Genomic DNA, 27,004 nt, shown 5'->3' with positions numbered 1-27,004 from the left:
CCAGGGCCACTCTGCAGGGCTTTTTATACACTCACAACTTAAATACCAGGGACATCCAACAGGACTCACTCCTCCAGCTTTCAAAGAGGCTGGAAATCACCACCTTCCCCGCATACTTGAAAAAACACTGAAAACACGATATGACTAAATCTTGACTGATTTTAAGACTGCAATTCAGTTTAATGGCATTTTCCCCTTAATTTCCCTTTAGCAAACAGTATCAAAATCCTTCAGTAACACCACAGGAAGCACTCAAGCTCCTCCATGCAAAAAGAACAAAAAAAATTAAGTAATTAATGGTAAGAAATTCATTTATCATCGAACTGAGGTGTGTATAACTGCAGCAATGAAATCTGAGCGGCCCCTCGAAAGGAAGTTACAAGTTATCTCAGGGCAGACTGTAAAAAAAAAAAAAAAAAAAAACAACAACAAACAAAGGAAGATACTATGAATCCCCACCAAAAAATTTCCAGTATCTATAGATTGTGACAAGCCCATTTCCAGTGAGAAACAAGGTACAAAGTCGCACTGCCTTTGCTCCTTCAAAAGGCTGCAGACGCTAATTAATTTCTGAGTTAATGAAGGTGTTATCTTAAAAATCAGGAGGGTCCAGAAAATCTCAGTCAATGGATTACGGAGAGGCTGCTCCCAGGCGCTTCCTCTTTGGGCTGCTCCAAACACGAGCGGAAAACTTGGCAAAGGCGACATTTTGAAAGGGAGCAAAGGGGAAGGGAGCATTGTGGGTAGTTCAAGTTTAGTTCCAAGCCGTGTTTTTACGGGAATGCCGCGATCGAGGCAGCAGCGGGACAGCTGAATCCTGTCATTCAAAGCTCCGGGAGCGCCGGGAATACGGGCAGTCACCTACACAGGCACTCGCAAAGCCGCAGCTGCTCAGGGCCTCCAGAGCCGCCTGCATTCCCAAACTCTTCCTAAACACAGAGGATCAACTTTTCCCAGGTGAAACCCCGGGTTTGCAAACAAAGGCTGAAATGAGAACCCGGCGTGGAAAGGAAGCTGCTCCGTGTTGTCACTGCAGGCAGAATGCTGCAGATTATCGGACGTTCCACCACCAACAAAAAAACTTGGGAGGAATCTCCCTGCGAGTCTGAAGTAGCGGTGGGTGACAACACTGAATAAAGGAGCTTTAATGCACACAGAGCCCGGCTCCACAGCCAGATCCTCCCGGCTCTGGTTCCCTATCGCCCTCAAAATCACAGATTACTGCTAAATTAACACGGTGTAAAACGGCCGTTTCCAAAAAGTTCAACCCCAAAGCGGAGTAGTTTTGGTTGGGTGGGTTTTTTTTTTTTTTGGAAAGTTCCACTGGAAATGAAAGCAGAGCCATTGTTTGAGAGCTGTGTGGCCTAGCAGAACTTTTAACGTTATCCCTGGGTTTTCCTGAAAACCTGGGGAGCCGCAGCGCTGAATTCCTGACCCATCGGATTCCCAAAACCGGCATTAAAACCCAAAAGGACCCAGGTCCCCCTTTCGCCCACCTCCATCCCTCTCAATAAAGGAAATTCCTTACTCATGATCTGCCTAATAAAAATCTCTGCTCCGAACAAAGTTATTAAACATTGACCAAAGCAAACAACAACAACAATAACAACAACAACAAAAAAATCAGAGCATTTCTCAGGCTGGGCCGAGAGGCTCTTAAAATTCCAACTTTGCAGCTCACAAGGGCCGAGGCTGTCGTTACGTGAGCGCGAGATAAAAACAAGGGGGGGAAAAAAAAAAAAAAAACCCACACAAAACCCCCAGGGTCACCCAGCACATCTGAAAGGATTGTCCGCTTTTACCCTCCCTCCCGCTGCCAGCCCCGACCCCTCCTCTTCCAGGGACCCCCAGAGCCGCCGAAACCTCCCAAAAACCGGGGGGGGAAGGAACCCAACCGCCCCCCGGAGCCCTGGGGGCAACAAAGCGGGGCCTCGGCCGGAGCCACGGAGCCCGCCGGGATTGAAGCCCCGGGACAAGGGGGAGCCCCCCGGGGACGGAACGCGTCCAGGAGAAAGGGGAGACGCTCCCCAGGAGAAGGGGGAGCCCCACAGACCGAGGGGCAGCCCCGGGCGGGCCGGGCCCGGGCCAAGGCGGGTGAGGGCTGCGATGGGCCCGCGCCCCCCCCCCCAACAATAACCCCCGTCCCCGTTACCGGAGCGCCCGCGGGGCCGCGCTCGGGGCCCGGGGGTCCCCCCGCGCCCCCTCCCCGCTAACAATGGGCCCAGGCCGCGGCCCCGACAGGGAGCCGGGCGGGAGCGCCGGCGCAGCGCCCCCGCCGCCGCTCGCCTTCGGGGCGGCCTGGGGCCTCTCCTCCCGCGCCCCCCGCCAATATGCGCCCACGGGCGGGTCCGCGGGGGTCCGCGGCGCGGCGGGGCCGGCCCCGGGCCGGTACTCACGGGCGGAGCGCTCGGATGCAGACGGATGCCGGGCCCCCCCCGGCCGCTCGCCGCTGCCTCTCCCCGGCCGCTCACTCCGACAACATGGCGGCGCGGCGGGGCCGCGGCCGCGCTGCACCACGGGAAGGCGAGGCCGCTCCAGCGCCGCCGGGACGGGGCGGGATGGAGCGGGACGGGACGGAGCGGGACAGACCGGACCCGACCGGGACAGACCGGACCGGGACGTGCCCCGGCTGTGCCCCGACCCTGCCACGCTGCCCAGGCTGGGGTCAGCCCGCAGCGCCCTCCCAGCGTGGCCCCTGCCCCGGCCGGAGGTGCGGGCACGGCCCCGCCTTCAGCCCCGCGCTGGCACCGCCGCCAGCGCTCGCCGGGCTGGCGGGGATGTGGCTGAGCCCCCCCCCCCCAGGCTGCGCACCCCGATTTCCCCCCTAGTCCGGCCGTCCTGAACACGCTGCGCCCCGCTGCCTGGACATCACACGGTCCCCCAGCCCGAGCTCCCCCAGCCTGAGCACCCCGAGTCCCCCCAGCCTTGGCACTCCCAGCTTGGGCACGGCGAGACTTTCCAAGCCGGGACACCCTGAGCCCCCCAGGCTGGGCAACCTGGACACCCCAAACCTCCCAGCTTGTGCACGCTGAGCCCCTCCAAGCCGGGACACCCCGAATCTCCCCCAGCCCGGTCCCCCCGAGCCCCCAACAGCGGTGATCCCAGAACCGCACCGGGGGCACCCAGCGCCGGCTGCACAGCGGCGCCTCCTCACCCTCCACCAACAGCCAAACACAATTTTGGGGCGCTTCTCCCTTCGTGCCTCCCCCTTCCCCACGTCCCCCGGCCACAAAGCCGGGGCTGCGGGGGAACTACAGCCCCCGGCGTGCGGCGCCGGGCGCGGAGCCCGGGCAGGGCAGGGCGGGCGGCGCTGGACGCTGGGAGCGGTAGTTCTGCCCCGGCTCCTCCATGTTCGAGGGGCAGCCCGAGGGGCAGCGCCTCTGTGCCCCCCTGCCCCTCCTGCCCCGCCGGGCTGCGCTCCCGGCGCCTTCGGGGCGGGCTGAGCGCTTGCTGCGCTCATGGAATATTTTCTCTCCGTCTCGGCGGGGCACGCAGGGAAGCGGGAGGGAAGAGCCGGCGCTGGGGAGAGCTCGGGACGTGCCCTCACTTGCACGGAGAGAGAACCGGCAGCTGTTCCCAAGGGCCCCGGCCGGCCGTGGGGCGCAGAGCCCGCGGCACGGGCGGGTCCCCGCAGCCGCAGCTTTTGTGGGTTATGAGGGTACAAGAAGTCTCTTCAAGCCCGGGTTCTCGGTTATTAAAACACGTGCGAAGCTGGATCCAGCCGTGCCTTGCATCCATTTTCTACTCGGGTGACTGATGGGTGTTTCCACCGCCTCACCGCCCCTTCCAGCGTGCACTCCTTTGTGGGGCAGCAGGACCTCACCCCGACCCCCAAAAACCTGGGGAAACACGGCTTGAAGGGTTTGGTGCTGGGTGCCCCAGGCCGGGCGTGACAGGGGACGGTCAAGATAAACAGCGAGCAAAGGTTTTCCCTGCTGAGGGTGGGTTTGGAGCCGAGCCTCGTACAGACACCCAGAGGTGGCTTTGGCCAGCAGCAGCCTGGCTTGTGTGACCTGGCCAAGCCCTGCTGGGATTAACTCGGCTCTGCTGGGCTCGGCTCTGCTGTGACGCTGGGCAGGGACCCACGTGTGGCTGAGAAGTGGACACAGCTCTTCTGGGTCATTCCTGTGGCTCCAGTGTCTTGAATTCCCTGGAGAGGAGAAGGGGCTGGAGAAGGAGTCCTGTGAGGAGCAGCTGAGGGAGCTGGGAAGGGGCTCAGCCTGGAGAAAAGGAGGCTCAGGGGGGACCTTGTGGATCTGCACAGCTCCTGCCAGGAGGGGACAGCCGGGGGGTCGGGCTCTGCTCCCAGGGAACAGCATGAGAGGAAATAGACTCAGGTTGTGCCAAGAGAGGTTTGAGTTGGATATCAGGAAAAATTTGGATATCAGGCATTGGCACAGGTGGTGAAGCCACGACCCCTGAAAATGTTCAAAAAAATGTGTGAATGTGGCATTTGAGGATGTGGTTTGTGGTGAACGTGGCAGTGCTGCGTTAATGGTTGGACGGGATGATCTCAGAGGTGTTTTCCAACCCAAATATTTCCATGATTCTGTGGGGGCCCATGCAGTGTCCCCAAAACACCAACGGTGTGGGCAAGGCCAGCCTCTCGCTGGGGTGGAAGCGGGAACGGTGGAACTGTGTCATCTGGGCACTGGACCAACTCAATCTGTCTGCACACCCTTCTCCTCTGGTTCCACCCATCTCCTGGGCGCCCTGGGCTGATACAAGGCACCAGCGACGGCTCCTGCCTGACAAAGATCTGGGCTGCAAAGCCTGAGAGCTCGGGAGTTCTTTCCCACTCCGTGTCCTCACTGGGGACAGAGGGCCCTGCACTTCTTCTGGCCACTTTTGGGATGCTGTGCCTTCCAGCTGCTACCCTCAGCTCCCCAGCTGGCTGTCCCTGAGCTGTCCTGCTGGCGGTGGCCCTGAGGTCCCCAGCAGTGCTGCCCCTCTGCTGTGAGGCAGAGATAAGAGCTCTGCCGGGTGGGCTCAGCACACACCCAGGCTGCTTGCTGACACTGGAAACGTGCTTTCTGTTAATTATAGCTGGGATAATTACAGTTATGCTGGTGTAATGAGAGGGGGAGGGGAGGAGTCCTGCTGGGGATGAAATGTGAGTGGTTCAAACCCTCATTTGCCAGTGAATTTTGACGGATTTAGGGAGAAGTCCTGCAGCTGTGAGGCTGAGGGGGAGTTGGGGGTCTCATCTCCAGCACCTCCAGCCCTCCCACAGCCTCTCCTGCCTCCCACCACTGCCATCCTCTCTTCTGCCTCAGACCTTGCCCAAGCTCCCAGCTTGTTGCCATCCATGGAAAAATCTCCCACTGGGAGAACATGCTGCTCCAAAAGCTTCAGCGCCAGAGTGAAAGGAACAGGCAGTGAAATAACTTCCACCTCCACAGGAAAAACCTTCTGGAGGTGGAAATGTCCTTCTGATCTTCCTTGCACCGTTGGCCACCAAGAGCTGCCCCAGCTGCCTGGCCCTGGCTGACCCCATAGCAGTCCTGACAGAAGTTATCCTGGGATGCATCTTCATCTGCAGAGGGAAAAAAGGGACCTCCAGGGGCGACTGATGTCCTCCCACCTCCGAACGACTCCCAAGAAGGGCCTTTCTCCCTCTGTGCCCCACAGAAGGGCCCTCAATCCACTGAGCATCAAAATTCCACATCCCCAGCAAATGGCCAAATCCAGACCCTCCCTCCCTGCTCTGCCCAGACGCTGTGCCCGGTGGCACGATGCCCAACACCACAGAATCTTTTCTTTGAAGGAGTCTAAGAGCAAACAAACCCAGCTCTGCTGCCGTGATTCATCCTCCTGGGAGCAGAGCTTCCCACAGCTCCACAAGGGAGACACCTGCACAGGACAGGGGGTTCACCTGGGGGAAAAAACAGGTTGGGGGGCTCCTAAAAGTGGCTTCAGTGCTGCCCCAGGGAGGCCTGGCTGGCCCCAGCCCTGGGACATCCAACGCTTTTATTTCAATGCAAATTTGATGCCTACAATTAAAAGCTAAATTGAAGGGAAGAGGATCTCCCTCTGTGTAGGGCACCAACATTTCCTTGGCCACCAGAAAAAAAAAAAAAAAAAAATTAAAAATCCACTGACTGAGTAAATTTTTCCCAAGCCAAGCCAAAAACTGCTGAGGTCTTTATGCAGAATATTTTCAGAGTGTGCTGGCTTGACCGAAAAATCCTTGCAGAGCCAAGTGCATCATTGATTTGCATCACTGGGGCAGCGTTTCGTCAAAGCCCGGCCTTGAGACACAAAACAATGACCAGCCCTGAGCTGGGCTGCTCCAGTGCAGCTCCTGAGCACATCCACTGCTCCAGGCACCTGAAACCAGGGGCCTTCCCAGTGCCACCTTGATGGAAAGGTTTCCTGAGCTGGACCTGTCATTGGCAGCGGCCGGGGAACGTCCCTGGGCTCTGAGCAGCTCTGAGCCATCGGATAAACCCCTGCTTTCCACCAACACCTTTCGCCCACGGGTTCCTTTCCACGCTCGTGTTGAGACACCCAGAGCAGATGGGTTTTTGTTTTTTGGGTTTTTTTTGGTTTTTTTTGTTTTTTTTTTTTTTGTTTTGTTTTTTTTTTTCAGGAGTCCCAGCCAAGTGTCTAAAAGCGGCTGCTGAAATGTTGTGGTTATGGGAGGCTGCAGGGAATTCTGGCTGCGTGGCTGCGGACCCACCTGGCAACAGCAGGGTCTGAGAGTTTGGTGTTGGCTGCAGAGCTGCTTCTTCTTGTGAAAATACAGCCCCCCAAAATGAAAGTTTTTAAGCAGCTCCCACCCACCAGCTGGGCTTAGGGCTGTGCTGAGCTGTGCATGGAGTCCCCAGTCCCTGGTGGAAGGACAAAGCTGCTCTGGGGGATGCCCTGAGGCTGCTCAGATCCCGCTGTTTCCTCCCTGTGTTCAGGGAAGCTGCTGGCAAAGCCATGCCACGTCCCATGGTGAGGAAAGGGCCATGCCAATGCCTCTGCTTCCCAGGGGAACGGGCTTCCAGCACAGGATGGGCATGGAGCCGCTGGGAGAGTCCAGAGGAGGACACCAGGATGGACACAGGGATGGAACAGCTCTGCTGGGAGGAAAGGGTGGGAGAGCTGGGGTTGCTCAGCCTGGAAGACAAGTGCTGGAGTGACCAAATCGTCACCTTCCAGTGCCTGAAGGAGCTACAAGAAAAGTGGAGAGAGATTATTAATGAGGGCTTGGAGGGACAGGAGCCAGGGAATGGCTCCCAGTGCCAGAGGGCAGGGCTGGATGGGATCTTGGGAATTGGGAATTGTTCCCTGGCAGGGTGGGCAGGGGCTGGGCTGGAATTGCCAGAGCAGCTGGGGCTGCCCCTGGATCCCTGGCAGTGCCCAAGGCCAGGCTGGACACTGGGGCTGGGAGCACCTGGGACAGGGGGAGGTGTCCCTGCCATGGCAGGGGGTTGGATTTAGATGATCTTTAAGGTTCCTTCCTGCACAAAGCATTCCATGGTTCTGTAATCCCAGTGATGTCCTCTGCTGTCCCTCCTCCAGTTTGCCACAGCTCACGGAGCCACTGCAGAGGACAGCCAGAGGCTGGCAGTGAGAAATGCCCTGGAGAAGTGGAGATAAACCCAGGATGGATTTATGGGCTCCATAATAGTTTAAATCCAGGATAAGAGACACACGGGGCTTCTTCTCACTCTGTAGGGTCAAGAAGGTGTTTTCCCTACAGCCCAGGCAGCAAGGAATGTTTTGGTCAGGAAAATGCTTGCTAGACAAATGTTTTTTTTGTTCTGGCAGGCACTGGGGGTCAAGTGTCATTGGAAGGGATCGCCGAGTGCCCCTCTGCACCCCCCTGCCACACTGAAAATGAGGATGGAGTTCAGAAACCTGCAGGAACAGCAGCCACACAAACACCCGACAGAGCTCTAAACCAGGAAAAAGGAAATTCATGTTTGGTTTAAAAACCAGCTGGGTTTCCCCCCCTGCCCCGATCCTCGCTGCCGAGACGTGTCACAGCCCTGCTCACATTCCCACCTTTCCAGCAGCCCTTTGAAGCAGCTGCCAAACCCTGCAGGGATCGTGGGGAGAGAAATCAGGAGCGGGGAGAGAGGCTGGAGGGTTAAAATGTGAGCAGCTGGGGTGCCAGAGCTCTGCCCTGCAGACAGGTGAGGGCTGAGCTGCTGGATGGAGCACAGACCCGGGAGCGGGTGGGATTGAACATTCATTCACAAAGCAGCTCCAGGCAGGAGAGCTCAGGTTGGTGGCACCTTCAGCCTGGGGGGGAGGTGGCAGCGGTGTCCCTGCTGAGTGACACTGCTGCCCGTGGCTCAGGTCCAGCTGGGAAAGAGCTGCAGGACCCATGGGCAGCGCTCCCAGGGCCTGGAGGAGCCTTGTCCCTGCTCGGGACATCTCACCTGCAGCACCTGTCCCTCCAAACACCCCAGGGCAGCCACAGCCAGGCCTGGCCCTGTGTGTGGCCTCCCTAGGTCCCCCTGATGCCTTAAGGAGCTGGAACAGAGCCTAGATGGAGTTAAGGGGAATAAAGAGATTTATTGAAGAGCTTTCAAAGGCCTCACCCCGGCAGTATCGGAGCCACGGTCGTGGCTCTGCCCGGATGGCTCCAAGATGGAAGGGAAAGTGAGCTTGGTCATGAGATTTCACATTTTTATGAGTTTTGGTCCATTAGCATCTTGGAGTTAATTGTCCAATTATAGCCCCAGCCCATGAAGTCCCATCCTGCTTGTTTTTCTCTCTCCAGCCCACGCTGTTTGTGCTCCTGGGCCTGAGCTTTGGATCATTTGTCCTCGGTCCCCAGCTGGAGCAGGAATTGTTTTGTCTCCCTGCTCTGTGCAGAGAGCTCACCATCCCATAATGTGAAGCTCAGACCCACACACCAAAGCAGCACAGAACCTGAAAAACAGAAAAGCTGAACCTGAGGCATCAACCCCAAAATCCCAGCCGGATCCTTCCACCCGCACACCTGCCCGGTGGGCACCAGGAGGGGGGGCTGGGACACGGGGGCTGCCCCATGGTGAGGGAGGCAGACTCTGCCTGGGGTCATTTCCCTCCTTGTCCCTAAATGCTGCCGTGGTTGGAGTGGCAGCACCTCCTCAGAGGGGCTGCTGAGACTCCCCTCTTTGGGGATCATCCCCCACCCCGTTCCTTGTCCCAGATTCTGTCATTAACGCTCTGAAGCAGGAGGCTGATGAAGGTTTCCAGCTCGTTTGTTATCATTAAGGACACGGAGGCTGGGTTTTCTCAACGGGCAATTACGTGACTCAGCCCTTTGGAAGCCTCCTGCCCTCCTGTCCGCATGACTTCTCCTCACAGCCCCACGGCCTGATTGCATTTCTGGGGAGTGATTTCCCTCTGCCAGCTCCCAGCTTCTCATTTGCATTGCATCAGCCCTTCTTCCTTGGGCTGAGAAACGGGAGAGGGATGCTCTGAGTTCCTCCTGCTGCTCTGACAGGATCACGGAACCCTGGAATGGGTTGGGTTGGAAAGGACCTCGAAGCCCATCCAGTGCCATGGCAGGGACACCTCCCACTGTCCCAGTCCAGCCTGGCCTTGGGCACTGCCAGGGATCCAGGGGCAGCCCCAGCTGCTCTGGGCACCTGTCCCAGGGCCTCCCCAGCCTCCCGGGGAAGAATTTCCTCCTAATATCTTATCTCAATCTCTTTCAGTTTAAAACCATTCCCCTTTGTTCTTCCACTCTCTCTCTCTTTGCAGAAAGTCGCTCTTCCTTTTTTTTATCAGCATCTCCAGGACCAAGCCGGGCTGGAGCACAACAGGGAGACCAGGGGATCCTCCCCCTGCAGCCAGAGCTATTTATTGGCATTTCTGTGCACGTTGGACAATATTTACCATTACTGGAGCAGAGTCACAGAGCAGCAAAGCTCACACAGGAGCCAGGGGTGAGCGGGGACTCACGAGGGTGCTGGCACTGCCCAGGCTCCCCAGGGAATGGGCACAGCCCCAAACCTGCCAGACCTCCAGGAGCCTTTGGACAGCGCTGCAGGGATGCCCAGGGTGGGATTTTTGGGGTGTCTGGGCAGGGCCTGGGGTTGGAATGGATGATCCCTGTGGGTCCCTTCAGCTGAGGATATTCTGAGACTCTCTTTTGCAATATTTGTCTGGCAGCTGGGTTTTCCCAGTCCTCAAACCCACTCTTTGCTTCCAGCTCCCCAGACCTTATTTACTGGTGTTTAATTTCTCCAAATTGCTCTCGTCCTTGTCACACTGGAGAGGGTGACAAGGAGCTGATGCTGCTGGGGGGGCCTGGGGCCCTCCCCAGGGCACAGCTATCTGCTCCTTGCACCTTCCAAACATTTCCTGTCGTGTTCCCCGCTAAGAGAAATCAACGGCCTCGAAACTGTCACGTTTCTAAGGCCACCACCCTGCCAGTTGCACACTCCTGGGCTCAAATTTAGGAAAAAACACCATTACATTTGCCTGTGCAACCTTAGCTCAGCCCCCTCAGGCTGTGCAGTCCTTAATTACAGGTTCACAAATGAGGGGTTTTTGCATGACACCCCCGGCCCAGGCAGGCTTGGCTCTGTCCCTGGGCAGAGAGGGACAAGGGGACCCCCGTGGCCACTCCTGGCCAGGCTGGAAGGAGCTTGAAGGGCAGAAATTTGGTGCTTGACATGTTTTTGCTTTTCCCCTGTCTGAGCAATTCTGCAGAGACCCAGGAGGGTTTGCTGAGCAATGCAGGCTGAGGGGGGAAGGCTGAGCCTCTCCGCTCCCAGACCCAGCCCCCAGCGCCACCAGGGTCCCCCCAGACCCCCTCCCCAGCACCTCCCGTGCTGCCCAGCGTTCCCTGGCGCCTCCTCCCTCTCCCCTGGCCCCGCGGAGCTCCTGCCATCCCTGTGCCACGCACACGCGGGGTTTGGGCTCGGGGCTGTGCCTCGGGGCACGTGGAGGCCGATTCATTCCACCTTTCCTTGCCCCCGGCTCCGACGGCTCTGCCGGGGGCTGCTGCTCCTCCCTCCTGCAGCCCAGCCCGGGGCACAGCCCGGACACCTCCTGGCACTCCTGGCCTGTCCCCGCCGAGCTCCAGAACCTCCCAGCCCGAAGGAGCTGCCTGCGGAGCAGCTGGAGCTCGATGGTTCTGCCGGGAAAATCTCCCGGTGGAAAGGAGAGAGAGCTGTAACTCCCTGGGGCCAGGAATGATTTATCCCGGCCCCATTCTGCCCTGCCCGACATCCCTCAGCTCCCTCATCCTCCCTGCGCCTCCAGGAGCAGCATCCCGGAGCTCCCAGCTCCTCCCAGCTCCTGCTGGGAGCTCCCTGCTCGGATGGGAGCTCAGGTACGCCTGGCTCGGGAGCCAAATCGCCTCGGTGTCCTTTGGAGGCAGCAATTCCGTGCTTAGCAGGGCTGAGCCGCCCTCTGGAGCCGCCCTGCCCCTCCTGTGAGGCTGAGAGGGAGGAGGGCAGGGAGCAGCCCCCAAGAGGTGACACTTTGGGGTGGTGGTGGCACGGCCTGGGAGTTGCGCTTGCAGATCATTTTTACAGTTTATCATTTTGACAGTTTATCATTTTTACAGTTTACCATTTTTACGGTCAGCAGGAGCCAAGCTTTGCTCACACAGAGGGACACGGGATCGCAGGGACCTCGAGCCCAGCCGGGAGGGTTTGTTCAGCCAGTCCCAGTGGGAATTTCCCCGATTTTCCCTGTTCTTGCAGCCATCCAGGCTGTAACCACAGGGATTTACTCCAGACCACACTCGGGTCTTGCTCTCCTGGTGGCGAAGGGATGTGAGTCCTTGTGCCACTCCTGAGGCCTTTCCCACCCCTTCCCGTGCCTGCCAGGCGCTGCCTCCCCGCCCCCGCACACCCCCCTGGCTGCTGCGGCAGGAGCAGGGCAGAGCCCAAAGGGTTAATGGGGTGTGCAGGGCGAGTTTGGGAATCCTGCAGCGCCCAGGGCTGCGACCAGAGCCCCCGGAGGCAGGAAGAGCGCGGGGAATGCCGTGGCAAAGGGCAGGGAAGGGTGCAGGAACACCCTGGAGCTTCTCCTGCCATCCGTGCCAGCTGCCACCTCCCCCCGCTCCCAGCAGTGTCCCCTGCCCTGCCCACGGTGGCACTGGCACCGAATCCCTGCCAGACTCCACCCTCACTGCCCACGCCGTGCTCCGGCTGCCTCCACCCCGTCCTCAGCGCCTTCCTGAGGCTAAACCCGGCTGATTTGGAGCTGGATCTAGGGCAGGACCAGAGCAGGACCTTGCTGTGCTCCAGCAAGGGCATCCTGGCTGCTCATCCTGGGGACTGATGGGGCCACAGATTTATATTTATATTTATATTTATATTTATATTTATATTTATATTTATATTTATATTTATTAGAAATATATTTATATCATAGTTATAGTTATTATTGTGTTTATAGTTTATACTTATATTTATATGTTCACATAAATATGTGTTCCAAAATGTTCATATAAAATATAATATGCTCATATATACATATAATATATGTTCATAAAATATGTTCATATCTATAAAATATATTTGATATAGATAAAGAGAGAGATATATGGAGTGAAAGACTGTGCCTGTGGCTGCACCACGGCCGGCAGAGAAAGCCCCAGATGTGCCACCAAGGCAGGTGTCACCTCCATGCAGTGCCCGTCTGGGTGACACCCATCCACGTGTCACCTTCCAGCGGGGACCAGAGATGAGGGGAGCCCTGAAAAGAGCTTTTCTCCAGGGATGACGGGCTGGGGATTCTGGGGACATGTGGCAGCACATTTGTCTCTCTCTCACGATTTTTCATAGAGGTGCACAAAGAGAAAGAAAGATAAAACAATTTCTATTTCTGCTCCTTGTTTTTCCCATGTGGAATGTGCTTGGAGAATTGTTTACCTGGGGTGATTGCTTGGTTGGATTCTGGTGAGGATTGTTTGGGGCTGGTGGCCAATCCAATCCAACCCAACCCAATCCAACCCAACCCAATCCAACCCAACCCAATCCAATCCAACCCAATCCAACCCAGTCCAACCCAATCCAACCCAATCCAACCCAATCCAACCCAATCCAATCCAATCCAATCCAATCCAATCCAACCCAACCCAACCCAACCCAACCCAATCCAACCCAATCCAATCCAATCCAATCCAATCCAATCCAACCCAACCCAATCCAATCCAACCCAATCCAATCCAATCCAATCCAATCCAATCCAATCCAACCCAATCCAACCCAACCCAATCCAATCCAACCCAATCCAATCCAATCCAATCCAATCCAATCCAACCCAACCCAACCCAATCCAACCCAATCCAACCCAATCCAATCCAATCCAATCCAATCCAATCCAACCCAATCCAACCCAACCCAACCCAATCCAATCCAATCCAATCCAACCCAATCCAATCCAACCCAACCCAACCCAATCCAATCCAATCCAATCCAATCCAATCCAATCCAACCCAACCCAACCCAACCCAACCCAATCCAATCCAATCCAACCCAATCCAATCCAACCCAATCCAATCCAACCCAACCCAACCCAACCCAACCCAACCCCACCCAACCCAATCCAATCCAACCCAACCCAATCCAATCCAATCCAATCCAATCCAATCCAATCCAATCCAACCCAACCCAATCCAATCCAACCCAACCCAATCCAACCCAATCCAATCCAATCCAATCCAATCCAACCCAACCCAACCCAACCCAACCCAATCCAACCCAATCCAATCCAATCCAATCCAATCCAACCCAACCCAACCCAACCCAACCCAACCCAACCCAACCCAACCCAATCCAATCCAACCCAACCCAACCCAATCCAATCCAATCCAATCCAATCCAATCCAATCCAATCCAATCCAATCCAACCCAACCCAATCCAACCCAATCCAATCCAATCCAATCCAATCCAACCCAACCCAACCCAACCCAACCCAATCCAACCCAATCCAATCCAATCCAATCCAATCCAACCCAACCCAACCCAACCCAACCCAACCCAACCCAACCCAACCCAATCCAATCCAACCCAACCCAACCCAATCCAATCCAATCCAATCCAATCCAATCCAATCCAATCCAATCCAATCCAACCCACCTGTGACTGGACCCTCAGAGAGGGCCACGAGCTGTTAGTAGTTAGATATGGTAGTTAGAGAAAGTAGGTTTGTAGTTTTAGTGTCTTCCTTTATATAATATATTAATATATTAGTAATAATAAAGAAATCATTCAGCCTTCTGAACTGAGGATGTTGGACATCGTCATTCCTTCCCACTGGGTTCGCCTGCATTTTACAACAGGGACATCCCCCCCGCGTCATGTCGTGGTGTGGTTTTAGGAGGGGCTGCCACATCTCCACCTGGCTGGGACCCCTGGAGAACCATCCCTGCTCGCTCAGGAGGCAGAGCGGGAGGGCTCAAACCCCGGGCGCGCCCCTGGCTGGGTTTGGTTCAGTGAGAACACCTCACTGCTCCGTTCCCCGGCATCCCGGCACACCTAGGAGCACCCCAGCTGGCTGATCCCCGCATCCCCGAGCCCCTGAAAAGCGTCTCTATGCCTTTGTTGGAGGCTCTGAAAGCGGCTTTTTTACTCCTTAACATCTGTGACTCGCCGGGCTCCGGCGGCTGCGGGAGGGAAAATTAATCCTTTGTTGCTCCTCCGCCGTTTCTTTGCCGGGCTTGCGATGGAAGAAAATCAGCTCGTTTTTCTTCCTGCCCTTCCTGGTTACGGCCGCGCTGGGGGCTCTGCTCGGGAGCCCGGGCGCTGCTCGCACTCGGGAATGACAGCTCAGCCCCGCCGGGAGGGGACAGGGGGCGTGGGGAGGGGACAGGGGCTGCGGAGGGGACAGGGGCTGTGTGAGGGGACAGGGGATGTGTGAGGGGACAGGGGATGTGTGAGGGGACAGGGGCTGCGGAGGGGACAGTGGTGTAGGGAGGGGACAGGGGCTGTGTGAGGGGACAGGGGATGTGTGAGGGGACAGGGGCTGCGGAGGGGACAGGGGATGTGTGAGGGGACAGGGGCTGCGGAGGGGACAGGGGATGTATGAGGGGACAGGGGATGTGTGAGGGGACAGGGGCTGCGGAGGGGACAGGGGCTGCGGAGGGGACAGGGGCGTGGGGAGGGGACAGGGGCTGTGTGAGGGGACAGGGGATGTGTGAGGGGACAGGGGCGTGGGGAGGGGACAGGGGCTGTGTGAGGGGACAGGGGATGTGTGAGGGGACAGGGGCTGCGGAGGGGACAGGGGCTGTGTGAGGGGACAGGGGATGTGTGAGGGGACAGGGGCTGTGTGAGGGGACAGGGGATGTGTGAGGGGACAGGGGCTGCGGAGGGGACAGGGGATGTGTGAGGGGACAGGGGCTGCGGAGGGGACAGGGGATGTGTGAGGGGACAGGGGATGTGTGAGGGGACAGGGGCTGCGGAGGGGACAGGGGCGTGGGGAGGGGACAGGGGCTGCGGAGGGGACAGGGGATGTGTGAGGGGACAGGGGCTGTGTGAGGGGACAGGGGCGTGGGGAGGGGACAGGGGCTGCGGAGGGGACAGGGGCTGCGGAGGGGACGGGGACGAGGAGGGGACAGGGGTTTGTGGAGGGGACAGGGGCTGCGGAGGGGACAGGGGCTGCGGAGGGGACGGGGACGAGGAGGGGACAGGGGTTTGTGGAGGGGACAGGGGCTGCGGAGGGGACAGGGGTTTGGGGAGGGGACAGGGGATGTGTGAGGGGACGGGGCTGAGGAGGGGACAGGGGCGTGGGGAGGGGACAGGAGATGCAGGGAAGGGGACCGGGGCAGTGGGGACGGGACCTGGCTGTGCAGATGAACCGGCTGGGGCCAGGGTGGGAGGGGTTCAGAGCGACCCCCCCAGACCCCCCCGTGTCTGTGAGTATCAATGCAATCCCCACACGCACTGGATTTTAAATCTGGGGTGCCCCGATGGTTTTTTGGGATGCTGCACTCGGCTCCAGGCTCGGGTGGGAGCGCGGTGGGGACATCACACGGCACAAGTGACATTTGGGACAGCTTTTGCCCCGTCCCAAGAATTCCCCCAGCTGCTCTCAAAAGACGATTCTGGCTCTAAAACCCGTGCTTATGAACTCAGAGTTGTGTCCCAAAATTAAAGGTTTTAACGGAAAACCACTTTAAGGAGTCTATTCCAGCCTCCACTTTGATGCTCTACCGCCCTTCCCAGGAGGGCGAAGCTGCAGCTCCGCCACCTCTGGAGGATTTCCCGGCGAGCCCGGCCCGGCTGCGGGGCTGGGCTGGGCCGGGCTGGGCAGGGCAGGGCTGGGCTGGGCCGGGCTGGGCTGGGCTGGGCTGGGCTGGGCAGGGCTGGGCTGGGCTGGGCCGGGCTGGGCTGGGCAGGGCTGGGCTGGGCTGGGCCGGGCTGGGCTGGGCAGGGCTGGGCTGAGCCGGGCTGGGCCGGGCTGGGCTGGGAGGTTGTTGGGAAGAGGCAGATCCGTGGGGAGGGCAGGGGAAGGGTTCGCTCCTCCCGCCCGCCTGGGGAGGAGCGCGGCGGGATGGACGCTGCGGCTGGAGGTCTGTGGGATGCTGGAGCGCTGTGGCCATGAGATGAACCCGGCTGAAGAGCTGTCCCCAGCCCTGGAGCCACCGAAATCAAGGATTTGGAGCTGCTGGAGAGGGCCCAGAGGAATCCACGGAGCTGCTCCAGGGCTGGAGCCCCTCTGGAACTCTGGGAGAGCTGGGGGTGCTGCCCTGGAGAGGAGAAGCTCCAGGGAGAGCTCAGAGCCCCTGCAGGGCCTGAAGGGGCTCCAGGAGAGCTGCAGAGGGACTGGGGACAAGGCCTGCAGGGACAGGAGCCAGGGAATGGCTCCCAGTGCCAGAGGGCAGGGCTGGATGGGATCTTGGGAATTGGGAATTGTTCCCTGGCAGGGTGGGGAGGGGCTGGGCTGGAATTGCCAGGGCAGCTGGGGCTGCCCCTGGATCCCTGGAAGTGCCCAAGGCCAGGCTGGACACTGGGGCTGGGAGCACCTGGGGCAGTGGGAGGTGTCCCTGCCATGGCAGGGGTGGCACTGGGTGGGATTTAAGGTCTCTTCCCAATCCAAACCATTCCATGATATAAGATGGGGAAATCTGGGGCATTCAGAGCCCTGAGGAGGGAGGTGGCAGTATTAAGGAAGGGAAAAAGAGGGAAAAAAAATTTAAAAAAAAATTAAAAACCACCCTCACCTTAATCACCTGAACTGCCTGGGGAAGGGAGGTGCCCCAAAGCAGAACAGCACCAGCTGAAACTTTCCTTTGACTTTTATAATTACAGAATAGAAAAGAAATCCTCGATTCACGTTACAAAGACGGGCTCATAGAAAACCAAGCCAACGGAACAGAAACACCCAAGGTCCCGGAGCGCCGTGCCCAGCTCCTGTGGAGCCCAGCGGGGGAGGCTCTTCCCAAGAGCTTTAATGCCAGCGAGCTCTGCCTGCTGCTTCCTGCTGGCTTTGGGAAGGGTTGGGAGCGGGGGAGTGTCTGCCTGTCCATCCCATCCCATCCCATCCCAGAGCAGGTCAGTGGAGCATCCTTGGTCCTGGAATGGAAAATAAACCCCAGAGATGCTGCTGGCCCCAGGGCTTGGGGATGGCAATATGTTCTGGAGGATGAGGGGGATCACTGCCTGAAAAAAACCACGATTTTCCATGGAAAAAAAGAAGGGCAAAGGGTGGAAAAGTTATTGCCTGTAGAGTTCGCAGCTTGGCTGGAGGTGGCGGGGGGCTGTGGGGGGCTCAGCCCATCCCAGCTCCCGGGCCCTGGCACTTCCAGGGCTCCCTCTTGGGAAGGGACAAAAAAACCAGCCCAGGGTGTAAAAAACTGCCCTGGCACTGGAGGAGAAACAGCTGGGAGTGAAATCCACCCAAACCCCCCAGCTCCCAGGAGTGCAGGGCGGCCTTCGGAGCAGATCCAGGGATCCTGGGGGAGATCCCACGGAAAGGAGAGCGAGGAGCTTCCGGGGAGCTGGGACACTCCAGGAAACTCCTTTTGTTTCCTTCCAGTTCCTTCCAAGGCTTTTCCTTCCCAGCCCATCCTCCTCCTGCAAAGCAATCCCTGCCCAGCCCATCTCCCACCCCCAAAAATCCTTCCCCCCGTGCCGGTGTCCCTGACGGATGAGTTTGGCACCGAGCCCCCCCCGGATGAAGGGACCAGGGTGGGACCCCCGGCCCTGGGCGAGGTTTGGGATGGCCCTGGGGGGGTCCCAGCGATGCTGAAGGCACGGTGTCAGCCTTGGGGGGGGGGGGCCCGGCTCAGCCAGAGTCTACTCAGGCACTTTAAATTAAATAAAAACCCAAAGAAATGATTGGGGGGGGGGGGGGGGGAATAAAATCCCAAAGCAACCCAAAACATTCATCAGATCCGTTCGGACGGCTGGGAAGGGGCGGTGCCGCAGCAGCGTCGCTGTTCCCAGCTCGGAGCAAGGCCCCCAAAATGTGGGAGGGAGGGGGGTGCAGGGGGATTTCGAGGTCCTGGGTGCCCCCCCATGTCCCCAAATCTGGGCGTCGAGGCGATGCTGATGGGCAGATCCGGCTTCTCGGAGCGTCCCAGGGCGAGCCCCTTCAATGCTGCTTCGTCCCAGTGTGGGGGGCTGGAGAATTCCCGCTGGGAGCAAAATCCCCGTTTTTGGGGCCAGTCTGAGCCCAGATCCGGCGTTTTCAGGAAATTGTCCCAAGCCCGCCTGTCCCCAGGGCGGTGCCGGTGCCTGTCCCTGTCCCAAACCCGTCCCGCTCCGCTGCTCCAAGGAAAAGCCAGGCTGGGAGAAACTGAGGCCGGCGGTGTCCTGTGAGCGCTGCCACCTCCCCGCTGTCGCCGTGTCCCCATCGCGGGCAGGCTGCGAGCCCGGGGGGTGGCACAGCCCGGCGGGTTCGGGCTCCGTGGGGCGGCCGAGCGGCTCCCGGCGCTGGCTTTGGGATGTCCCGGGGGGGCAGGAGGGGACGGGCGGCTCGCCGTGGTGGCCCCGTCGCACCGGGGGTGGTGGCAGCAGGGGGTGGTGGCTCCGCGGGGTCCTGGCGCCGCTGGCTCCCGGTTATCCCGAGCTGGAAAAGAGGGGACAGGAGGGGTTGGGAGGGAGCCCACGGCGTGACCCCACGTGGGGACAAAGGCACACAAAGGGACAAAAAGGGGACAGGAGGGGATGGGAGAGATCCTGTGTCCCCACGTGGGGACAAAGGGACAAAAAAGGGACAGGAGGGGTTGGGAGGGAGCCCACGGCGTGACCCCACGTGGGGACAAAGAGACGCAAAGGGACAAAAAGGGGACAGGAGGGGATGGGAGAGATCCTGTGTCCCCACGTGGGGACATAGAGGCACACAAAGGGACAAAAAGGGGACAGGAGGGGTTGGGACGGAGCCCACGGCGTGACCCCACGTGGGGACAAAGAGGCGCAAAGTGACAAAAAGGGGACAGGAGGGGTTGGGAGAGATCCTGTGTCCCCACGTGGGGACAAAGGCACAAAGGGACAAAAAGGGGACAGGAGGGGTTGGGAGAGATCCTGTGTCCCCACGTGGGGACAAAGAGGCACAAAGGGACAAAAAGGGGACAGGAGGGAGAGATCCTGTGTCCCCACGTGGGGACAAAGAGCCGTGGCCAGAGCGGGGCAGGGACCTCTCATGGGGTCACTGCTCTCCTTCCACCCCCAGAAATGCCAGAGGGCGGCTGGGGAGCAGGGCTGGTGTCCCCTCCCGTGGGGACACGGTGTTCTTGGGGTTCATTCCTCTCTCTTCTTCTTGTGCCTGTTATAATTTTATTGCTATTTTTGGTTCTTATTTTTATTTTTATTATTGTTGTTATCATAATCAGCATTGTTGTCGTTGTTATTATTAATAATTTTATTATTTTTATTATCAATAATAATGACAATGCTACTGCTACTATTGCCAGTACTATTATTCTTCTTGTTATCTTTTGCTTAATTTCAGTTATTAAACTGTTGTTACCCCGCAGGTTCTCCCTGTTATTGTTGTTGCTATTTTTATTTGTATTGATAATAATACAGCTCCTCCTACAACTATCACTACTACTACTATTAATATTATTCCTGTTATTATATATTTTTAATTTCAGTTATTAAACTGCTGTTACCCCACAGATTTTCTCTATTATGGTTATTTTTTATTAGTAATAATAATAATGCAGCTCCTATTATTATTATTATTATTATTATTATTATTATTATTATTATTATTATTATATTTTTCTTCATTTCAATTATTAAACAGTTGTTACCCCACAAGTTCTCCCCATTACTGTCGTTTTTATTTTTATTAATAACAATAATACACTTGCTACTACAACTATTACCACTATTACTACTACTATTATTCTTGTTATTATGTTTTACTTCATTTCCATTATTAAGCCGTTGTTATATCACAGGTTTTCCTTATTATTGTTGTTGCTATTGTTATCACCACAATAATAATAATAATAATAATAATAATAATAATAATAATAATAATGCTATTTCTATTATTCTTGTAATTATTCCCAGACCTCCCCATGTCGCCGTTAATTCAATCACAGCTAATTAGAAACTGCAGAATGAGCTGTAATTGCTGTGGCTGCAGCCTGGCTGGCCCTGGGGACACGAGTGACACTGGGGACACGAGTGACACTGGGGACACGAGTGATCCTGGGGACACGAGTGATCCTGGGGACATGAGTGGCCCTGGGGACACGAGTGACACTGGGGACACGAGTGACACTGGGGACACAGCTGGCCCTGGGGACACGAGTGACCTTGGGGACACAGCTGGCCCCGGGGACACGAGTGACCTTGGGGACACGAGTGACCCTGGGGACACGAGTGACACTGGGGACACGAGTGACCTTGGGGACATGAGTGACCTTGGGGACATGAGTGACACTGGGGACACGAGTGACCTTGGGGACATGAGTGACACTGGGGACACGAGTGACACTGGGGACACGAGTGATCCTGGGGACATGAGTGACACTGGGGACACGAGTGATCCTGGGGACACGAGTGGCCTTGGGGACACGAGTGACACTGGGGACACGAGTGGCCTTGGGGACACGAGTGGCCTTGGGGACACGAGTGACACTGGGGACACAAGTGACACTGGGGACACGAGTGGCCTTGGGGACACGAGTGACACTGGGGACACGAGTGACACTGGGGACACGAGTGGCCTTGGGGACACGAGTGACACTGGGGACACGAGTGACACTGGGGACACAAGTGACACTGGGGACATGAGTGACACTGGGGACACGAGTGACCCGCCCCCCAGAGCCAGGCCAGCCCTTGTTTGTCCCCTCGCTGCTGAGAGGAGCAGCGGGACCCCGGTGTCCCCTCCCTGTCCCTGTCCCCTCCATGAGCCACCACGTGTCCCCCACTTTGGGGACAGGGGCGCCCCCGAGTCCCAGAGCAGAGGGGGATGGAGGGGCCATGGAAATGACAGCTGCATTAATTAATCAGTGGGTCATTAATGAGCCGCTGGGGACAGGGGCGAGCTGGCAGGGTGGTGGCAGTGTCCTGGTGTCACCCCACAGCCCAAGCTGGGTCCCCGGCAGTGGGGCAGTGCCAGGGGGACGCTGGATTGGCAGAGGGCACAGGGAGGGTACGATCTCCCGGGATTTGGGACAGGACCCGAGGTGTCCCCACCTGGGGACAGCCCCAGCCTCCTCTGCCGGCAGCCTTTGTGTCCCCTGTGTCCCCAGAACTGCTGTTCCCAGCACTTGAAATGGATTTTTCAGCTGATTTCCCCAAATCCTGCAGCTTTCAGCACTGACCCCGCAGCCGCCGGGGCGTGCTGGGCCTGCGGCACCCCCTGGCACCCCCTGTGCCCCTGGGGGGTGACACGGGGGGCAGGGCGGGCTCCCCTGTCCCTCTGCCCGTGGTGGCTTTGCCCAGTGCCACCCAGGCAGGGCTGAAGGGACACAGGGGACGTGTCCCATCCATGGGACAGCACTCCTGGGTCCCCCCAACAGGCAGGAGGACACCCCAGTAACCCCCAGGATGTGGCTGCTGGCACCGGGGGGTGCCAATGCCACCAGCCGTGTCCCCAGCTGTGTCCCACCCACACCCAGGGGCTGGCGGCTCTCAGGGAAGGACCAGCCCCGTGCGGGGGGGGGGCACAGCACCCATGGGTGCTCCCCTCCACCCCATCAGTGTCCCCAGGGAGGGCCCGGCAGTGTCACAGATGGATTTGTCCCCTCCCAGCCCCTCTTTCCCTCCCTAATGGCATCGCCTACCCTTGAATTTGCATACAAGGCTTAAAATATAATTAATTTTTGGCAGCGGGCAGAGCCTGCTCGAGGTTAATCCCTTTAGATTTGCGAGCCTTATCTCGCTGGAGTGTTTATCGAGCTCGGCTTAATGGGGAAGGGAGGGCGAGGAGGAGGAGGAGGAGGAGGAGGCGGCCGCGCTTATCTGGAGAGCCGCTGCTCCCGCGGGCACGGCGAGGGGAGCTCGGCGAACACAACCCGGCGAGCACAACCCGCGGCCGGGATCCTCCGCAGAGGATGGGGATGGGGATGCACAGCCCCAAAAGTGAGCTGGGACAGCGCCTGGGCTCCCCGAGGGGTCCTGCAGCCCTGAGCACCCCGGGACTCACGTGTAGAGCGGCTGTAGCTGCAGGTGCGACGTCTTCTGGGGCGCCTGGTAGCCGTAGGAGTCAAAGCCGCCGATGAAATCAACTGGGGAGAGGCGGGAGAGCAGCGGGGTGAGCCGGGAGGGGCAGCAGGGAGATTCCCTGCATCCCGTGGGATGGGGAACAGCCCGAGCTGCAGCTGCATCCCAGCAAAATGCGACAGCCCAGGGAAATGCGACTTCTCAGTGGGCAATCGGGAGGTCCTCAGAGCCCCTGCAGGGCCTGAAGGGGCTCCAGGAGAGCTGCAGAGGGACTGGGGACAAGGCCTGCAGGGACAGGAGCCAGGGAATGGCTCCCAGTGCCAGAGGGCAGGGCTGGATGGGATCTTGGGAATTGGGAATTGTTCCCTGGCAGGGTGGGGAGGGGCTGGGCTGGAATTGCCAGAGCAGCTGGGGCTGCCCCTGGATCCCTGGCAGTGCCCAAGGCCAGGCTGGGCTCTGGGACACTCTGGGACAGTGGGAGGTGTCCCTGCCATGGCAGGGTGGGATGGGATGGAATTTCAGGTCCTTTCCCACCCAAACCATCCCGTGATTCGGTGATCCTGATCCACCACAGCATCCCAGGGAATGCCGGTGCTGCATCCCCAGGGGAATAAATCAGAACCACAAACTGGACCAGAGCAGAAGGGACCGCTGCTGCTCACCCAGCCCTGGGTGGGTGGCCATGCCCTGGGTGGCTGCGGGTACCCAGCTTCTCCCAGATCACCCCGTGTTTCCCCACACCTGACCCCTCTCCCCGGCACAGCCAGCACAGGGATGGACCCCGGGTGCAGCCAGGCCGAGAAATCCAACCTTTGCAGGATCCCCAGCGCCCCAAATCCCACATTGGGGTGGGTCATCCATGGGTGTCCAAGAGCTGAGAGCTCCAGGGGAGATCCCCCCCTCTCCCGGAATATTTCCCTTCCTGACTCAATATTCTGCCAGCTCTCGATTTTGACGCCATCCATCCATTTCCAAATCTAATAAGATATTCCATTAAAAAGATGCATTTGCATCCCGGGCTGAGGCAGCATTAATATTAAAATTGTGTTGGATGCGGGAGTTTGTGGGAGCGCAAATGCGCTCCAGAGCCGCCAGCGCCGGATAAATCCTTTTGGAAAGGTGTTGTTCCCGCAGGCAGAGGCCAATTCCCCACGGAGATGTTTTATTTCCATGGGAAAGGAGGGAAAACACGGGGGCTGGGCTGGGACCACCTGTGGGTCCGTGGCATGGGTGGGGTGCTGATCCCGGTGCTGATCCCGGGAAGGAGCGAATCCGGGTGGTTGTGGCCCAGCCCAGCTGGTGGGAATTAATTAAGGGCAGATGAGCTTTCAATGCACTGGGACAGCCACAGCCCCGAGCACCTGGTTCACCGGGGCCGGGGTGGGAGCAGAAGAGCAGAACAGACTGGATAAAAGTTAGCCTTCCCTTTGCCCAAAGTGCTGTTTTGCCCCTGTTTTGGGGTGAAAACCTGGCAGTGGGGACACAGCCCAGGGACACAGTGTCCCCAGGTTGCTGTGGCTGTCAAGGGGGGTGACAGCTGCCCTGTCACACCCCAGCAGCTCTGCCTCACCAGGGCTGGGAAAATGGGGCAAAAACCCAACTAAAGGGAATTCCTCAGCTGCCTGGGACCCGGGCACGGCTTCCCCAGACCCCGCTGGGAGCTGCCATCCTGCTCAGGGTGGCACCAGCCGAGGACACTGTGCCCCTGTCCCCCCCAGCCAAGGCACTTACAGCTGTCCTCCTCCTCCAGGAACACTTTGCTGACGTAGCAGGCGTAGACGAAGCCGAAGAGCTGCGGAAAAACAGGGGGCAGGGAGAGGCTGGTTATGGGGTCATGGGCAGCACAGCGGGCACGGTGCCAGTGTGGGGGGGACTGGCAGTGACCTGGGGGCACTGGGGGTGACCTGGGGGGCACTGGGACCATCCAGAGCCCATCCCGGTGCCGTTTGGGGTGCAGCAGGGTTGGATGGATTCAGCTGCACAAGGAGGGGGCCCCTGAAGGGGCTGGAGCTGGCACCCCACAGAGGGTGCTGAGCCCCACACAGTGCTGGGAGCCCCTTTGGGGACTCTGATTCCCCTTCAAGCTCTATTTCAGGGATCTCTGCCTCCAGGTGCGACCCACTGCCACCTCCCCACAGGGGGTGACAGTCACCGGGAGGGGGGACCCTCCCTCCCAGCAGGCAGCACATTCCAGCAGCTCGTTCCCAGGGAGTGATTCCTCCATCCCTGCAGCATCCAGCCCTCAAGCTGACAAGTTCTGGGCTGGTTCGCACGCCCGGGGTGCTGGCAGGGCTCTGTGTGCTCCTCTCCGGGTGACAGAAATGCGTGATGGGGGCGCCAGGGCGCCTCTGCTCAGCCCAGTGCCATCCCCCCGCCTGCCCCATTCCCGGCTGGGCACGGAGGGTGAGGAGGGGCGCGCTTACCGCCAGGAAGATCTGCGTGGCGCTGCTCACCACCTCGATGTACTGGTAGTCGAGCAGGCAGCCGCTGACGGTGATGACGTGGTGGTCCTCGGGCGCCAGGTTGGAGTTCAGCACCGGCGTCACCAGGCAGCCCGGGCCGTTCTCCATCCACCACGAGCGGTGCAGCGAGGTGTTGAAGGTCATGATGAAGTCTCGGTCCTGCGGGAGGAGGAGGAGGGGCGGGAGGAGGAGGGGAATGGCGGATCCGAGGCTCTTTGCGGGAGGGTTGCACAGGAAATGGGTTTTCCCAAGGCAGGGATGCTCCCTGAGATCAGAGCAGGGCATCTCCCTGATGCCCGGCCCCGGTGCTCGGGGCTTCCTCCGGTGCTGGCACCGTGGACATCTGCCCAGGCAGCACCCGGGTGACGCCCAGGTGACAGGATGGGTGTCACAGGGCGGGCACCAGAGCGGCAGGGAAGGTGTTTGTGATGCTGCCTCCTGCCACCGCAGGGATGGGAGCATGGCAGCGCCCCATCAGCGTGTCCAGGCACGCAGGGCAGCCCCTGCTGCTTCCCCTGGGCTTTTGGGGTGCCACGAACTCATCCCACTCCCAGGGAGCCTTGCAGGGTCCCCCTGGAGCATGTCCCCTCCTCGTCAGCCCCTCACAAGCTTTGGGGCTCTGCCTGGGTCCTCTCCAGCAGCTGTGGGGTGGCTTTGGGCGGGCAGCAGCCCCCTGCAAGGGGGAGAATCCTCAGCCCCTGGCTGCCCCTTTCCACCCCATGAGAGACCCCTGGTACCCCTGGGGAGCCACCATCCCACAGAGAGCCCCCCCAGCCCCTCTCTGCCCCCCCCCCCCCAGCTCTCGGCTGTGCTGGGGCTGAGCATCCCCCGCAGGAAATCACCGATCTGGGATTAAAAGGTTTTCGCTGCTGGGGGCGGCAAAAACCCCCGAAAGGGAGCGCGTGGGTTTGGGTTTGCCGAGCTGGAGGATGTGGCTGAGGCGCAGGGAAGCGGGCGAGGGGGAGCTGGGACGGGCACCGGGGATTTCCACAAAAACCCGCGGTGGGAGGGAATGCTCCCGCTCCCCCCATCCTGCTGCGCACCCAGCGCTCCGGGACAGCCTCAAATGCCCTGGAGCTGCTCGGGGAGATGTTCCCAGCCGTGGAACACCCCCAGGAGGCTTCGCCCTGCTTGGGGCAGCACGGAGAGAGCGGAGCTGGCTGTCCCCAGCCCTCCGCGATGTCCCCGCAGCCCCAGATCGGGGAGGGACGCACAGGGACCCCCGCCCTGGGGCCAAAGGTTCCCTCAGAGCAGCCGGTGCTGCCCCATCCCCGCGGGAAGTTTTGCGCTTTTTTTTTCGTGTAAAAGCGAAATTTAACAGCGCAGGGTGTGGTGAAGGCACAGCCCCGCTCACATCCTCACCCCGTGGCCGCAGGGTGACGTCCCAAAGCCGGGAATGCCGTCCAGCCATGGCTGGGAGCCCCAGAAATCCGGGGAAAATTGGGATTATACAGCAGGGGGGTGTCCTCCTCCCACCCACTGCCCTCCCCATCCCTGCCAGAGACTCTGCCCCGAACTTCCCTGCCGCTGCTCATCCCGTTCCTGGTGTTCCGCCTCTCCTTGATCCCCTCAGCGGAGATAAAGGAAATTCAGTTTGGGTCCGGGAACGGCCGCTCTGCCTCTCTGAACTGTCCATTTGTCCATCCCATCCCGTGGGAATTCCGTGCTGCGGGGCTGGGGCACCCCCGGCTCTGGGGGGGCACTTTTGGGGGAGCAGGAAGGCGAGGAGGAGGAGGAGCGCAAGGGCGGGCCAGCAGGAAGGACGGAAGGACGGAAGGACGGGGGGAAGGAGGATGCAGGGAGGAAGAGGAGGAAGGTGCGGGCGTTACCTGTGACAAGCGCCCGACCTCCAGGTAGAAGCAGATGATGAAGGCGTTCCAGCCGACCCACAGCACCAACCACACGGCGTACTGCGGGAGGAGACGGGTCAGGGCACGGGCACCCCTCCGGACCCGCTGTACCCCTCTCCAACCCCGCTGTACCCCCTTCGGACCCGCTGTACCCCCTCTGGACCT

At 59.0% G+C, this 27,004-nt stretch overlaps 2 protein-coding genes across 9 annotated transcripts in view; both read right to left on the bottom strand.

The window, feature by feature from the left end:
• The window catches only part of PUM1 (pumilio RNA binding family member 1), an 88,681-nt gene extending 86,170 nt beyond the window's left edge, over positions 1-2,511 (bottom strand). For 4 of the 8 annotated variants that reach the window (XM_053998509.1, XM_053998511.1, XM_053998514.1 and 1 more), the window contains exon 1: positions 2,397-2,510. The gene's annotated coding sequence lies outside the window, so the exon portion shown is untranslated. Of the gene's footprint in view, positions 1-2,053; positions 2,110-2,396 lie in introns of those variants that run through there. The other 4 variants (XM_053998513.1, XM_053998512.1, XM_053998516.1 and 1 more) reach the window with 2 other exon arrangements.
• Positions 2,512-17,174: 14,663 nt separating this feature from the next.
• Positions 17,175-27,004, bottom strand: part of NKAIN1 (sodium/potassium transporting ATPase interacting 1) — a 33,085-nt gene continuing 23,255 nt past the window's right edge. The window contains exons 3-7 of the mRNA XM_053999034.1: positions 26,819-26,899; positions 24,951-25,148; positions 24,259-24,319; positions 22,511-22,592; positions 17,175-18,967 (exon numbers count right to left, since the gene is read on the bottom strand). Coding sequence (XP_053855009.1) covers positions 18,958-18,967; positions 22,511-22,592; positions 24,259-24,319; positions 24,951-25,148; positions 26,819-26,899 — 432 coding nt within the window. The 3' untranslated portion in view covers positions 17,175-18,957. The remainder of the gene's footprint in view (positions 18,968-22,510; positions 22,593-24,258; positions 24,320-24,950; positions 25,149-26,818; positions 26,900-27,004) is intronic.

This window comes from Vidua macroura, chromosome 25 (assembly GCF_024509145.1).
Source record: "Vidua macroura isolate BioBank_ID:100142 chromosome 25, ASM2450914v1, whole genome shotgun sequence".
NCBI classification, from domain to species: Eukaryota; Metazoa; Chordata; class Aves; order Passeriformes; family Viduidae; genus Vidua; species Vidua macroura.
The sequence above is the reverse complement of the archived record's forward strand: the minus strand, read 5'-3'. Positions and strand labels throughout refer to the sequence as shown.